General features: G+C 45.4%; 1 protein-coding gene across 2 annotated transcripts in view; it reads left to right on the top strand.

Moving 5' to 3' along the window:
• The first annotated feature begins 544 nt into the window (after positions 1 to 544).
• Positions 545 to 15,641, top strand: part of Samd4a (sterile alpha motif domain containing 4A) — a 209,572-nt gene continuing 194,475 nt past the window's right edge. For both annotated transcript variants that reach the window (XM_076850474.2, XM_076850473.2), the window contains exons 1-2: positions 545 to 748; positions 1,969 to 2,606. In XM_076850474.2, the coding sequence (XP_076706589.1) occupies positions 2,411 to 2,606 (196 nt within the window). In that variant the 5' untranslated portion in view covers positions 545 to 748; positions 1,969 to 2,410. The remainder of the gene's footprint in view (positions 749 to 1,968; positions 2,607 to 15,641) is intronic.

Genomic DNA, 15,641 nt, shown 5'->3' with positions numbered 1-15,641 from the left:
TTAGCGTTCGCGACCCCCGGAACCCGTCCAGATCCCTACAGGCAGTGACTCCGAGTGTCTGCTGTCCGCGGGTCACCCAGCTCAGCCACCCACGGGCCCCAGCAGGATCCAGGGGTCACCCGAGTTGGTGAACCACATTCCCAAGGACGAGCAGCGGGTGGCAGCACCGCCCCCGCTTAAGCGTCGTCCGGGTCCCCTTCTGTCCGGACTTGGGTGGCTCTTGAGCCCGGGCTCTTCCACCGCACTCAGTGAGGAATTCACCCAGACCCCTCCTCTTCCCCAAACTTCTCTGCTCCGTTCAGCGGTTCCTCTAACCCGACCCCTCCGCTCCTTCCAGCTCCTCCCATTCGCTCTCCTCCTTTTCTGGTCCCCACTTAGGAATCTGCCCCCCCCCACCGCCTGCTGGGTCCGGGGATCCTCCCCCCTACTCCCCCCGCGTGCAGCCGCCGCCGCCCGGGTTCCTCTCCCCCCTCTTGGGCGCTCCCTGCCAAGCCCATGATGTAATGGTGTATGTTAATCAGTAGCATGTGGGGAGCTCCGGCTCTGGCGGCTCAGTCCTCCGCGAGCCGACACTGGAGGCGGCAGCAGCAGCAGCGCCCCGGACCCGCAGCGCAGCACTTCCTCAGCTCCGCCTGCCCCGACGGCATGGCCCGCGGACGGCGCTCCGGGAGCCCCCAACCCCGCTGAGAGTCGCCCGGCCCCGGACCCGCGAGTAGGGCCCCGAGCCGCAGGGATGAGCCGCGCCAAGGTAAGTGTCCCTTCCCTTCGCCCCGCTGGAGGAGGACCCATTGGTCACCGGGGTTCCTTGCCCCTACACCCGAGAAGTTCTGGAAACCGGGTAGCAGGAGTCTGGGAGCGAGCCGCCCCGCGATTGCCGAGCCGTTGGGCTCTCCGCCCCGCTGGCGGCGGCAACCACAGAGATAGAACTGGGGGAGTCCCCGAAGCCGAACTTTCTTCTTCGCGGTCGTTGGGGGGCGTGTGCGGATGGCGGTGATCTGCATTCCCCGCCGTGCCGCCCTGCTGCGGGTAGAAGCGTTGCTGCAGGCTCTGGCTGACTCCGTGCGCCGCGTGCTCCCGCAACCCAGCGGCCTCGGCCTGGGACGCACAGACGAGGCGCTGGGCCCTACCGACCCGCCCGTGGGCGGCGGCGGCGGGGGCAGGATGCCTCAAGCATACACGCGCGTACACACACAGGCGCGCTCACGCACGCACACGGCTGATCGCTCCAGGCAAAGCAGGCCCTGGGAGACCTCCCGGGTGGGCTTGAGTGGCGCGGCGCGGCGCTGGGGAGCCAGGCTCTGTGCTGCGCCGCCGCCCGCTGGGCTCGGAGCTTTGGGTGGGGAGAGTTTATTTTTGTCGCGAGCTGCTGCCGCGGCTGCTCACGGCCTAAATCCAGAGGGGCGCCTGGTGGTGGAGATGCTGGCTGTTGCTGTAGATGGAGCTGCAGCCGCTCGGCTGCTTCTCGGGAAGAAGGAGGAGGAGGAGGGAGGAGAAGGAGGAGGAAGGGGTAGGAGGAGGAGGAGGAGGAGGGAGAGGTGGAGGAGGAAGGAACTCGGGCTGTCGTTGCCTCCGCCTCTGCTTTGCGTTAGCCCCCACCCCCACCCCCGCGCCCCTTTGGAGCCGCATTGCAAGTTTTCTGCGCGGGGAAGATCTGTTGCTGGTGCTGGCGTTCGCAGCACAGCTCCTGAAGCCACCCCGGGTGGGGCGTTGAGGGGAGCACTAGCCATTCGCAGCCGCAGCAACAGGAAGCTGCGGGGTCTCCCCCTGCACCTGGAAAAGGGGCTTCTAGCCATTCCCCGCTCGGGAATAGCCCATCTCCCGCACCAGGGTGCGGACCAGCGGCCGGTATTTGCGGGACTCAACCTCCGCGGGACGCCCCCACCCACAGCCACCCTCTGATGCACTCGTCCCCCTGGGCGCGCTCCTCCACTGGCGGAGGTCTCACTGCAGCTCTTTCTCTTCTTCCAGTGGTGATCGCCGCTCGGGAATGCGGGTGTGAAGGGTCCGAGCTGCCACCCAGCGGGGAGAAGACCCCGGGACGCCGGAAATCACCATCCCGAAGCTACGAGAAGGGGGGAAAAGAGAGCGTTCTTCATTCAGTTGTGTGCCTTGTGAGGGATTTTATTTTTAAATTCGTTATTTTACTTTATTTTTTTTTAAAAAGAAACATTTCTGTGCTACTGTCTGTCATCGTCTCCGGGGAAATCAGCCAGAACCACCGGAACGTAACTGAAACCAGACAAGAGAGGCAGGAGCCGAGGCAGTACCTGCAGCGTCCGGGCACCAGAGCCACCTTGGAACCAGAACGCGTCTCCGGTGGCCGCGGGGCTGCGGCTCCGCCAAACTTTGGGGCGGGCGGGGCGGGTAGGGGCGCCGAGGGGCTTTGTAGACCGAGGGCGGCCCCCTAACCATGATGTTTCGCGACCAGGTCGGGGTGCTGGCGGGCTGGTTTAAGGGCTGGAACGAGTGCGAGCAGACTGTTGCGCTGCTGTCTCTGCTCAAGCGCGTGAGCCAGACCCAGGCCCGCTTCCTCCAGCTCTGCCTGGAGCACTCGCTGGCCGACTGCGCCGAGCTGCACGTCTTGGAAGGCGAGGCCAACAGCCCGGGTAAGTGCGCGACCACCGCGGTCCTGCCCCTCACCCAGTCTCGCCGCCTGGGGTCGGAGCCCCGCCCCTTGACCGTCTTTGGTGGGGACCCGGACGGCACCCGCCCCGGGGCCGTTGACATATACCCCTCCTCCCCACACCCGGTCCTCGCCGCCTACTTACCTCCGCTGGCTGCTCTGGTGTTTTGCCCACTGTGAACTCCTCAGTCCATTCCGTGTGGTAGCTACGGTAGCATGAATGATTGATTTTTCTCTCATGCAGTTTCCTGGGAAATAAGTAAGTCAGGTCACGTAGAGTCTGGATTTTCTGGGCTTCCACCCGCCCCCCTCCCTTCTTCTTTTGGGCAACGTGGCTCTGGATTTCAGCAACACATGAAGAAGCCCGGGACTGCCCTTCAGCAGCCAAGCTCGGGTTAGGCTGTATGAAGAATACCTGAAAATGCAATTTTATTTTTCTCTCCTCCCACCCCGCTTACACGAATATTACGGTTTTAGAGGTTCGTCTTCATAATAATATATAGATGTTACAGACTATTAAGATGACATTTGCAGTACGGATATGATGTGGCTTCACTTACTGGTCATGACGTTATACATGTTGATAGGGATCTTGTTGGAAGAACAGGCCATGAACCCAACCAACTAAGGTTGGGTTCCTCAGTCCTTTTTGTTAGGAAACTTTCCTGAGAAATAGAATTGTTTCACATTACCCTGCTAGTATTTACAGACACCTCAACTAGTAAGGAAGTGACTATACTCCAAGGTCCAGCAGTTTGCCATTTGCTAGTACGTGTGGTGACAGACTGAAATTATATCCTGGTAGTAAGGGGAGACTGGGGGTGGGGGAAAAGTCTGACGGTTGTGATTTTGGATGGGGAAATTCTTTGGTTCATGCTGTTGCTGGAGGGTGAACAGAGCCCCCAGTGTTTATGCAGAGAAAAGAATGCAGGGTCCTCTTCCAGCTGTTCCATGTTAGAGCTGCTGGCCTGCAAGAATAGGAAGAGGTCTGGGCTATTTGATGACAAGGTCCTGTCCAGTCATGGAGGCTTGGGAGACAGTGAAGTGAGTGTGCCTTCAGAGTAGGGAGAGGAGAGCCAGCCTCTTCCTCATTCCTCCTCCCTGGTATGGCGCTCCTGATGCTGAAGAAGCTAGAATGGGATGTTTCCATATATAGAATCATAGGGTGGAAGTGACTGCTGGAAATTCTCACTGGCCTTTTCCTGACTGCACCCAAAGGATCCTGCACTGCCAAGTATGGAGGGTCATTCTGAGGGAGATTCCATTCATCCCAAGCCTGACAGCTCACACAGTTACTCCAGGGTGGCAATGGCAGGGCCCCCTTTGGTTGAGTTCCACATTCATAAATAGTAGAAGGGCCAGCCTTCTTCCTTAGGGTGTAGAAACATAACTAGGTAGGTGACTGATGGTCCACTCTGTCTGCTTCTGTCTTTAATGCCAATGGGTAGCTCGGTTTGCCTGCTTGGTTTTGCTTTCTCAGGTTTGACAAACAAGATTATATAAACTTTTTCATGTTGTCGAATGTGAAAAATTTAAGTACAGTCATTTATATGTTGAATGCTCGACTTTGACTCTTGTAGGGACTGTTTAATGATAATCATCTTCATGTTACTTAAATGCCGAGCAATATTTTTTTTTCCTTTTGAGTAATGGAGAGGATTTTTTCCCAGTATAGCAGTTATCGGTTTAGTGAGTAATTAGATGTATAATATTAACAACGAGTGACTTAGTTTAAAAAAATATAATTCAACAAAATTCAACCTCTGTGATTTTTAAAAGTCATTTGGAAATTTTTCATTTAACCATACCTGTTTATAATGCCTACCTATTTGTGCTGCTAAATGATGCAGAAGTACAAAATATAGAAACGTTATGTAAGGTGGGGACCATCTACCAGTTTCTGGATTAATCATTCATCCTAAACATTTTGCCTGCATGGAAACCTTTGTACTTGTTTTGTTGTGTGGCCAGGACAGAAAATCACTAGGGAGGTCATATAATGGTCTAGTTTACTTTTGGAGGGTAGGCATCATAAAGAGCATCAAGATTTGTCCCAGCATACCTGTTGTGCCTTTCTGCATTTCTGGAACTTAGCCAAGAAACAGTAAGGAGGCAAAAAATGTCCACTTTGCAACACTAACAGAGTAGATGGCATAAAAATCCAGAGAATACTTGAGACCCCCCCCCCCTTTCAAAACATTCTTACTTTTATTCTAAACACAATCCTAACATTTTTTTTAACTTGAAAAATAATCCTTAGTGTATTGGGAATAGTACATTTAGAATAGGGTGAGAGTCTTCTGTAATCAGCAGTGAAAAGTGAGCCCCTGCTAATATGACAAGAAGGAAAGAGAAAAACTATAACTTCAGACACAAGAATTGGAGCACAAGTCCTGAAGGCTTTGAACTATTGAGGTGGGAAACCTTAATTGACCCTGCAGGCATCTGTTTTTGATGATATAAGCCAATAATTTCTACTTACTAAAGGAGATTACCAAAAGAGTGCATTTTAAAAAATACACTTCTTAAGAAGCTGGGGAAGTGTTCAATATACTTGGGAAATATTTACACCCGAGATAATTAACCTCCAGAGCTGTTCTTACCAATTCAGAAAACTCGGCTGTGCAGGATGACTCATTCATTGAGTGGCTGAGATTTCTCTACCAAAGTCATCCAGTATTATTTATTTTGTAATCATCAATTAAAACATAGCATTTATTCTAGTGTTTAGAGATTTTAAAACTTGGTAAATGGGAACCAAATTCATATCTGGGGTTTGATTCAGTTTAAAAAAAAGAAAAGAAAAGAAACAAATAATTAGTAATTGTGTGAATTTGGTTGTTTTTTGCAGGACTCTATATTTAAATCAAGAGAGAGCCTGAACATTAAACATGGTTTATCTGAGATCTGTGGGATATGTTTTAATATTTACTTTTCATTTTCTTAAAGTTACTGAGAATCCAGTGATTCACTGTTTGATCTTTTGCCTCAGGTTCATGGTTATCAGAGATCCAAAGAAAATAGTTGTTTCAGGCCCTACTATACTTTGGTTCTGTAATGACCTTTGAAGGCCCATGTGTTAAAGCCTTAGTCCCAGCTTGACTTAAAGGTATGCAACCTTTAAGACATAGGGCCTAGTAGGAGATCTTGGGGTCATTGGGAGCATGCCCTTGAAGGGGACAATGAGACCCTGCCCCTTCCTCTTCTTCTCTGACTCCTTGGCCATAAGTTGAGTAGTTTTGCTCTGCCATTATATGCCACGAAAGGCCCAGAGTAATCAGGCCAACCTGTTGTGGACTAAAATCTCTTGAACTGTGAGCCACAATAAACTTCTCTCTTTATAAGTTTGTTATCTCAAGGCATATGTTATAGTGATGGAAAACTGACCTACACAGTCCCTATGGATGTGTGTGTGTGTGTGTGTGTGTGTGTGTGCGCGCGCGCGCGCGTGTGCACGCACATGTTATTTTTCTTTTTCACTCCAGATCTGGTCATTGGATATTGGTCATGGTCATCTCTCTAAGTTGAGGCTTGCTTCCAGCACCTCATAACTTTAGAAAGCCCCCCCCCTTTTTTTAGATCACAAATGGAGTAAAGTAGAAGAGGTTTTCCTGATGATATGAATAATATCTTATTTGTAATTCTTTAATTCATTTATGCACTCAACAAATATTTTCTGACTGCCTACTATTTTTCTGGCTCAGTCTTATACAATGGGAATACAGAGGTATCTTACTGTATTTCATGACCAGGTGCATGATATATAACTCTCAGTGTTAAGTCAATAATTAGTATAATATCATAGGTGCATAAATATGGGATTAAATTAAAAGTATGGAGGAAAGAGTACTGGGGGCATTGTGAATCTAGCAGCTAATTGCCAGAGGCAGGGGTCTAGAAGATGTGTTTGAGTAGAGTCTTTAAGGGTGAATAAAAGTTGGTTTAGTAGGTAAAGAGGATAGTAGAGAACAAGCAAGAAGATATTTTCCAAACAGGAAAAAAAAATTTATAAATAGCATTGATTTGAAAAAGGGACTGGTTTTGTGCAAGAAATGGTAAGTTCAGACTGGCTGAAAGAATATAGAGTGCTGAGTTCTAAAGAGCAGCAGTTAGAAGCAGAAGCACTGTGTGGACAGGACTTTTGCCAGCCAAGGAATTTAGAGTTAATCCCTCAGAGATGATAAAGAACGGAAGAAGACTTTAAGACAGGGGCCTGCTGCAAATGAAGATGAAGAGTTAAAAGATGAAAAGGGTGTGCGTGTGTGGTGTGTGGGTCATGTGGGTTATGCAGTGTTTGATGTGGGGGGGTGGATTAGGAGGTGTCTGTGTGTGGTAGGGGTAGTGTGTCATATATGGTACGTGTGAGGATTATGGTTTATGGGTGTGGGTGTGGGTGTGTATGCTGAGTGTTGTATTCACGTATTTGTATATTTTCGGGGAAGAGTTCTCCTGGTACGTGCGTGGTTCTCAGAGAGGAAAAAATGGAGCAAGAGGCAAATGAGTTCAATTTCTGTTTTGGCCTCTGGTAGCATTGTCTTGGGGCATCAGTGTACTGTGGCTGTGGGGAAGAAGGATTGAGAAGGAAAGAGAAGTAGTGTTCAAGTGTCTGTGTATACCCACAGGAGCGCATGATTTATGGAAGATTCTTGTAGTATAGATTTTGAAATTCATCAGACTAGGCTGATTAATTTTTGAGCCTCAGTTTTCTCATCAGTAAAAATATGATTTTTTTGGGAAAAAAAAACCTTGTTATGATCTGGAAGGTCCTTGTTAATGACCCAGCAAGGATCTATTTCATCCTTCAGATTTAAGTTCACCACTCATTAATGTGGAATTGATATAAATGGTATTTTCCTAAATGGTCAGAAATCTTTTCATGTGAGGAATCTTGAAGAAGAGTTTAGGGGGGACTTGGAACCCTAAAAACACTGCTGTGTTCTACCTACCATTTACCTCCATTGTTCTACTCTATCATGTTGGGTCCTTAAAAAAAAAAAAAAAAAAAGCAGGCAGCCTGACCCAGTTTTCTCAAATAACTTGTCAACACTTTTTTCTTCAGTTGGTGAATGTGAAAAGAAAGAAATCATTTGGTTGAATGAGATATTTAGGGGCCCTCTATATGAAATCCTTTTCACTGAGGGTGCTGTAATTTTCTCTGGGTTGGTCTGGGACGACTGAGCAAGTTACTGATTGTGAATTGTAGCAGGTTATACACATTCGTACTCTTTGTTGTGAATTATTTGGATTTAGTTGTTTAGCTTAGTTGCTCAAGGGCTTCAGCCACTGAGTATGTGTTATAAACAGGCCTCATCAAAGCAAGTACGAGGCAGACAAGCTTCACAACAGACAGATTGGCTTGTTGATGGTTAAGTAAACAAGTGGGGGCAAACGGAGGTTGGGGGTGCTGAGAAGGAATTGAAAACTGCTCCGTCTGTCTGCTGAGGGGTAATTCTGAAGAGACTTAACAATGGGAGATGAGGGATATACACTGCTTCACCTTGAGGAGAAATTGGGGAGTTGTCTCCATTCATCAGTGAAGTCCTGTAAATCCAGTTGCTAGGGAAAGTGTGGGGTGCATAGAAATCTTTGTCTTACTGTAATCACCACTTTTTCATCCCCCCTAATCATTCCTGCTAAGGCCTGACTGAGCTCATCCAATTCACATAGATTAAGATGCAGAATCAGACGTCTCCTCTGAGCTATTTTTTGCTTCGGTGGTAGCCGCCTGAGGCAGGATTCTCCCCAAGAAAGCAGAACTTTCAGAGTAGGAATCGAACATTCTTTGGGTTAGCTACTCAAGGCTTGGGCCTAGCTCTGAAGGCAGCACCCTGAGAACCAGTTTGGGGTTCCCAAGAACTAACCTGTTTTTATGTAGGAGCCTGTGACTCCTTGGAACTCAGAAATTGATTTCTGGCTTTTGTTCCCACTCCACATATCAACATTTTACTACAGTTTTCTGATTTTAGTTTATGAGGGGGAAAATATCAGATGGTTCTGTGGTTTCTTCTATGTGGTAGATATTACCATAATCATGGTACCTGGTGATCAGTAGCCTGAAAAAAAAAATGTGGGGCTAAGTTCTTGAGTACATATACATTCACCAGATACCCCGACAGAGAGCTGGGTGCTCTGCCAAAGGGTGAAGTCAGTGTAATAATTCACCTCAAGGAGTTTACACTCAAGTTGTGGAGGTTAAACAAACACAGATGTAATGCTTAAACTATCAACAGTTGCTAAACGGTGTTGTTTTGATGAGAGAACCAAACTGGAGTCAAGTGAAAGGTCTCACTTTCACTCACGGTGACTTGGGTTGTGCAAGAAGCTGAAGCAAGCCTGGCCCGGTGGCACATGCCTGTAATCCCAACAACCTGGGAGGCTGAGGCAGGAGGATCATGAGTTCAAACCCAGATTCAGCAAAAGTGAGGCACTTAGTGCCTCAGTGAGCCCCTGTGTCTAATAAAATAGGGCTGGGGATGTGGCTCCCCTGAGTTCAATCCCCAGTATCCAAAAGGAAAAAAAAAAAAAAAAAAGAAGAAGATGAACAGAAGATGTCAACCTGATTGTGGCATTTGAAACAAGTGCTTTAGGGCTCACAAGATTCTTGCCTTTTTAATACCAGTAATGCCAGTTTCACTTGGAAAACCATGCATAGAGGGGACTCCATGCAAGTGTCATGTCAGAGGCAGGCTTCCTGAGCCTTCGAAGGATAAATATGAATAGGTTAGAGAGAGGGAAGCATGAAGCATATTGTCCACTAGGTATGATCTCTTGATGAATGGAGGAAGGAACATCCCTGAGTCAATCCAAACACATGATTTCTAACATTTAAAGGTAGGAAAACAAAACCTCTGGGCACTTAATATTTTCACCCCTCATAAGCATCCATAAACTTCTGAGACTTGGTTGTAGTTCTCTTGGTTCCTCCCAGTAGGATACTTTTGCAGTATACTTTGATTAGACTTGTGTTAAGCAATAACATCTAAAACACTTAAAGGAAAATATAAACGTGTCAGACCAGTTCTTCTCAAAATTTAATGTGCATACAAATCACTTGGGGATCTTGTTCCTGAAAACTCTGATTAAGGAAGTCTGTGAGGAGGCCTGACCTGCAGTTGTAATAAGCTCCCAGGTGATGTTGATGCTGTGGGTCTGTGGATCTCACTTTGAGTGGAAAGAACCTAGACTGTTAGAGGTGACTTGGTGCGGTGGCTTTTAAGTCTTATGGATGTGGATCAGAAGGTTTTCATTGGTAAATGAAAACTTACATGAAAGCTTGTGGGAAGCAGATGCCTGCAGTCTTCTCCTCCCAACCCTAACTTTCCAGGGAGGAAAATCTGTGGCTGAGCATGGTCCCCAGTCTGTGAGATGAAATACTGATTGACAAAGCCGTGGCCAGCAGATCTGGGATTAGAACTGGACTCTCCTCAGTTCAATGCTCTTTCCACCATCTCAACTTCAATCTAATGTCACTAACCTATTAGAGCCTTCATTTAGGGTCAGGTTTGAAACTGACTCCGATGGTAGTGTTAGGATGGGGTTCATTTCTCTTTTGCCCACTTGAATTTTCTGCTACAAGAAAGGTCATTTTCAGAGTTTCTTTTACAGTTTTAAGGTAGCTTCATATGCAAAGCGAACCATTCTTTGCTCTACTGACAACCCGTGTCTGGAAGGTGGAGGGAAGAGAGGGACAGGACAGTGTGCTTCTGGTGACACTCTTCGGTCAGTCTTAACTGGTAATGTACACCAGACTCTCTCTGGCCTTGGAAAAACCCACAGACTGCTTTATTCAAAGAGCATTTCTGTGATGCAAGTGTGTTTCATATGATGGAACCATTGTCTTAAAAATCTTCTGAAGTGTTATATACATAAACTCTGAGCAAGGCAAGCTTTTTGTCTTTGTAGTGTGATCACTCATTACACTACTGAGCATTCTATATACTGCTTTCAGCAATAATTCACTGCCTGGTTCTTGGAACGATCTTTCACAGCTCCAACTGAGAACAGGAGAGCTGGACTCTGTCTCATTTCCCCTTGCTTTTTGAACATGTCCCTGCTGGAATTTCCAGGCATTCTAATGATTAGTGTCCCATGGCAAATGAGGCTCCTGGAAAGACATACTTATTTTTATATTTCAATTTTTTGCTGATGTTGTGGACTTTAAATTTGAGCTGTAAAGAGCAAGAATGTCAGCTCCAGAGGCTGGATGGGAGAGATCTCTTCCCACTTCCCCAGCATACTCCCATAAAGTGCAATCATTGGAATTTCTGAAGCAGCCTGTCCTGATCTGTCAGTACAATTTAAGTGTCTGTGTGCAGCATAAATACCTGCATAACATTGCCTCTGCTGCATACATTTCTGTGCATGTGCACTGAACATGTCATTTTAACAGTTAAAATGTGTGACAAAAATGTCAATGTTAAAGCACTTTTGGATTTTTGCAGAGGTAAAGGAATCAGCAGCATCCACCCCTCAAGATAAAGACTACTGTCTCAGTTCTAAAAGGGAAAAGGTGGGAGAAAGGAGGTTCTATGCATTGTTGGGTTGGTGAGGTTAACATTGGTTCTGTGCAAGATCCCATAAGAGCGTTTAGATAAGCTACCATGCTTTGTGAGCATTTGGATGAGAAAATAGGAACCAGCATCAGTTTGTTAAGAATGGAAAGGATGGACCATGGTGAGCTAATGGCACTTCTTTTTTTCTGGGGGAATGGGAAAGAAAGGGAGATAGCAGTCATGGAGAGACTGCATGCTCTGGTAGATCACAGGGATTCTGCTGGGCATCGCATATCTAGGTTTCAGCAGAGCCTTGATAAACCCCCATTTCCTGATGAATCAAATGGAGAGAAGTAGGGCAGGTGAGTCTAGCTGTGTGGATTTAGAGTGGCTTTGGTGACTGACAGGCCTGACTCTGGTGGCTGTCAGCCTGAAGGGAGGTCTCTGGTGCTGTGCCTCGGGGCTCATGCATTCAACATCATTATTTGTGCTGATGGAGTGTGACTTAGCCTGGGGTCCCCAGGAGAGTGGAGCCTGAGGCAAGGGCTGGCTGTGCAGGTGGTTTATTTGGGACACAGATCCCACGCAATGGGAAAGGAAGCTAGGTAGAGAGAAACAGGGAAAGAGGGAGAACCAATACAGCGTGTCATCAAGCTGGTCACTGATGTGAGTTAGAGTAGTGTTGTGGTTCAGCAATAACATGCATGAAAAGAACTTTTGGTTTTTAGTAGCCTTAGAACTTTGTATGAATGATGTCACCATGTGGTTGCCCCCCCCCCCCTTTTTTTTTTTTGGTACCAGAGATTGAACACAGGGGTGCTTAACCACTGAGTCGCATCCCTAGCCCTTCTTAATTTTTTATTTAGAGAAAGGGTTTTGCTAAGTTGCTTAGGGCCTCACTAAGTTGCCGAGGCTGAATTTGAACCTGTGATCCTCCTGCCTTAGCCTCCCAGGCTGCTGGGATGCCAGGCGTGTGCCACATTACCTGTCAGTTGCCCCCTGAAATCTGGAGGGCAGTTCCCAGTACACAGTTTGAAGAGATGGACAAGTCGGGATATGGTCAGAAGAGAGAGGCTGGCTGGTGGGGACACCTGGAGGCCAGGGTGAACTGAGAAGAAGACAACAGAGAACTGTCATGGGTTACTTGGGAAATTCCTTGGGCTTGAAGTTGAGGGGTTAAATTTTATATTTATGAGGCTGGCAGTGAGTAAAGCTACAGTGCATTTAGCTCAAAGTAAAGGAAAACTTTGCAATGATTAGAGCTTCCTGAACAATGGAAATATGCTAAAGAGGAGAGAGTGGCTTGGGTTTCATTTGTAGAAGATGAGCCTTTAACATTGGACCAGGCATAAAATAGTACTTCTAAATAAGACTGGCTCCTGTTTATTGAGTGCATATATTATCTTTTTTTTTTTTTTTAAAGAGAGAGTGAGAGAGGGAGAGAGAGAGAGAGAGAGAATTTTGATATTTATTTTTTAGTTATCGGTGGACACAACATCTTTGTTTGTATGTGGTGCTGAGGATCGAACCCGGGCCGCGCGCATGCCAGGCGAGCGCGCTACCACTTGAGCCACATCCCCAGCCCCGCATATATTATCTTATTTATTCATTCCAGCAACTCCTTTAAGATGGGGTAGGAGCTGCCATTATTCTACTTGAAAACAAGCAGCCTGATTTCAGAGCAGAACACTGCCTCTCCATTGCAAAGATTAGTGCCTGTTTAGAAAAACAGCTGTGACATCTTAGGTGACTTCCAAAGTCCCTCTGACCCCAAAATTCTATAACTTCTGTGAATAAGAAATGAAGATAGGAAAACAAAATTACTTGGAACAGAAGAGAAAGAGGTAATACAAGTGAATGAATGAAAAAGTGAATGAGGAAAGGCGGTGTAAGTCTTTAAATTATTTCTAGTATATTCCTCCTGTACTTCTTGGCTAGTCTGGGCCACATATTTGTGTCTTTTTGTTTATGAAATACTCCCAAAGAGTAATTTTCAGTTCTTTTTTGAAGTTGACAGAGAGGTGAGTATAGGTCAATGTGAGAGTAAGTACCACACTTAAGACCACAGGCAAGCATTTGAACTGAACCAGGTTGTTTTGTGTCACCCAGAAACAGTGATCAGCTCTGAGTGTGTCAGTTATTTAGGTAACTCACAAACACAGTCTAGATCTCCAAATCTTTTTTATTTTCTCCAGGTAGTTCTAAAAATGACCAGAGGATATTCTTTATATGGTACAAGTTGCATATCCTTTATCTGAAATGCTTGAGACAGAATGTTCCAGATTTTGAAGGTTATTTTTTTTTAAATTTTGAAATATTTGTGTAAGTTTTTCTGGTTGAGCAACTCTAGTCCAAAAGCTCCATATCCAAAATACACCAAAGTCTGAAACTTTTTGAGCACCAACAAGAGCATTTCAGAGTTTGAGTTTATGAATCAGAGATGCTCAACTTATAATAGCTTTTCTTATTTTGTCTTGTCTTTTCTCATCTCTTCTCTTCCCCCTCTCTTTCCCTTCCCTTTTTCTTTCTTTTCTTCTCATCTTTTCTTTTTCCTTAGCACTTTGTATGTGTCAAGCATTGTGCAGATAGCTACACATACATAATCCCTCTCCAATTATTGAATGAATGAATAAAAAAGCAGAATTAGTGTTTGTGAAAAATCACATGTAATATATTGCCATAATTACATAAGGGGCTTATCACCCAGAGTCTTGCACATAGTAAGTACATAATAACTGATTTCTGAATTATATAAATTCCACAAAAATATATAATATTTCCATTTTTCAGATGAGGAAACTTAGGCTTAGAGTGATTGGAAAAATGCTTAAGGTCACCCCAGTGTGTGTCTGATTACCATGTTGAATCTTTGCCATCTCATGAATGCTGAGGATCTATTCCAGTTCTTAGGTAAATAAAAGTGTTAACATTTTTAAAAAAAGTACTTAAGGATTTTTAATGGTAGGTTTAATCATTCATGCTAAAATTTTATATGTTTAATCTTGGAAGATTCTTTTCAGCTTGTCCATTTAAATATTCCTCTTACTTACTACATTTTAATGCTATTTAGCTTGTTAGGGTTTGACTTCTTTTTCCACTGGATTAAAAAAAAATCACATGAAGGGTGTTGATTCAAACATTTCCTTTAAGGAAAACTTATGGAATGGATGCTTTTGCTGCCTCTGCATGGATGAATTGGACTTGGGGAGGGAAGCAGGCTCCCTAATACCTAATGGCTCATGGCATCCTTGACTTTGACAAACTAGGAATCAATGTGCTGGATCAGGATCTCCTTAGGACCTGGAACACAGCAAAGCACCAACTTGAGGACTGTAAATTACAATGAGCTTTCCTATTATTTGTAAATGGTGGACTATTTCTGAATATTAGTTTAGGAAAACATAATTTAAGATTGATCAAAACTAATTCCGCTTATTTCATTTTCTAGCAACATAAAACTAAGGAGGTAGAATAGACCCTATGTACTGCAGCTCCTTTGTTGAAGATCAAAGAAGACTGAGGTGTACTGAGGTCAGCTGTGGACACCTGTTGGTAGGAGAAGGGCTGGTATTATATCCAGTCACTTCCTGACTGCTTGTGACCCAGATTTTGGTGTCTCATAACTTTCTCCTGGCTGACTCAACCAAGAGACTGGTTTTGAATGACTTTTTGTGCTGAGAATGAGAGATTCTCCACCTGCATTTCAAAGACTGCATTCATTAAGGTGCTGTCCTTAAAGTTCTTTCCAGGACCCCCCTCCTTTTGTTTCTTTATTCACAATAAAGCATGAATTTCTTTTTATTGGATGACAACCAGCACTCGTATTTTGAAATCGCAGGGAGTTACAGTGTAGGAAGTTTTGGCTTGATTTTAGCATGTTAAACCACAGTTCCAGTAATGTCCTCTTGGTTTATGCAGAATCTGACTCAGCCACTCTCAAGTTATCCTAGATCCCAGCCTCGGCTGGTTGTCATTCATGACTGCCTGCCACCTGTGGGAGGAGATTTCATTCATTCATTGCATAAGCAGTTTCTTACTGGATGTTTATTTGCACAGTGATGTGACCAACCAGGGGTCTTCTTGTCCCTTGTGCTCATCCTGAAAGTGTCCCTCGATCCTTCAGGGCTTGCTAGTTCATTGAATGTACCTTTGTGCAGCCCTAGAAGGTATTGATATTGCCCACTGTCTGACTACATTGTGTCCTAGTCATGTTTATCCTCCACCTCTCGATTTCATTCCTGAGACATAGGGGGTTTGTGAAAGAAGGAATGAATGAATACAAAGAGATTTATGAAAGAAGAAATGAATGAATACAAAGAGATTTTCTCACAATCTAGGTGCCTAATCTCTAGCCCATAAAGGATTAGGCACCTAGATTGTGAGAAAAATCTAAGCACATAAAGATTCAATGGTATACAGGACACCACGAGAATCCACATGCTTTTTACTGTGATGTGGGTGATAAAAGCTGATGAAATAGAAGTTGCTACTTTTCAGGCTGTTACAGAAGACCTGGGTTGAAGTCT

This window comes from Callospermophilus lateralis, chromosome 3 (genome assembly GCF_048772815.1).
Source record: "Callospermophilus lateralis isolate mCalLat2 chromosome 3, mCalLat2.hap1, whole genome shotgun sequence".
In the NCBI taxonomy this organism is placed as follows: domain Eukaryota; kingdom Metazoa; phylum Chordata; class Mammalia; order Rodentia; family Sciuridae; genus Callospermophilus; species Callospermophilus lateralis.
This window is presented reverse-complemented; position numbering and strand designations above follow the sequence as displayed.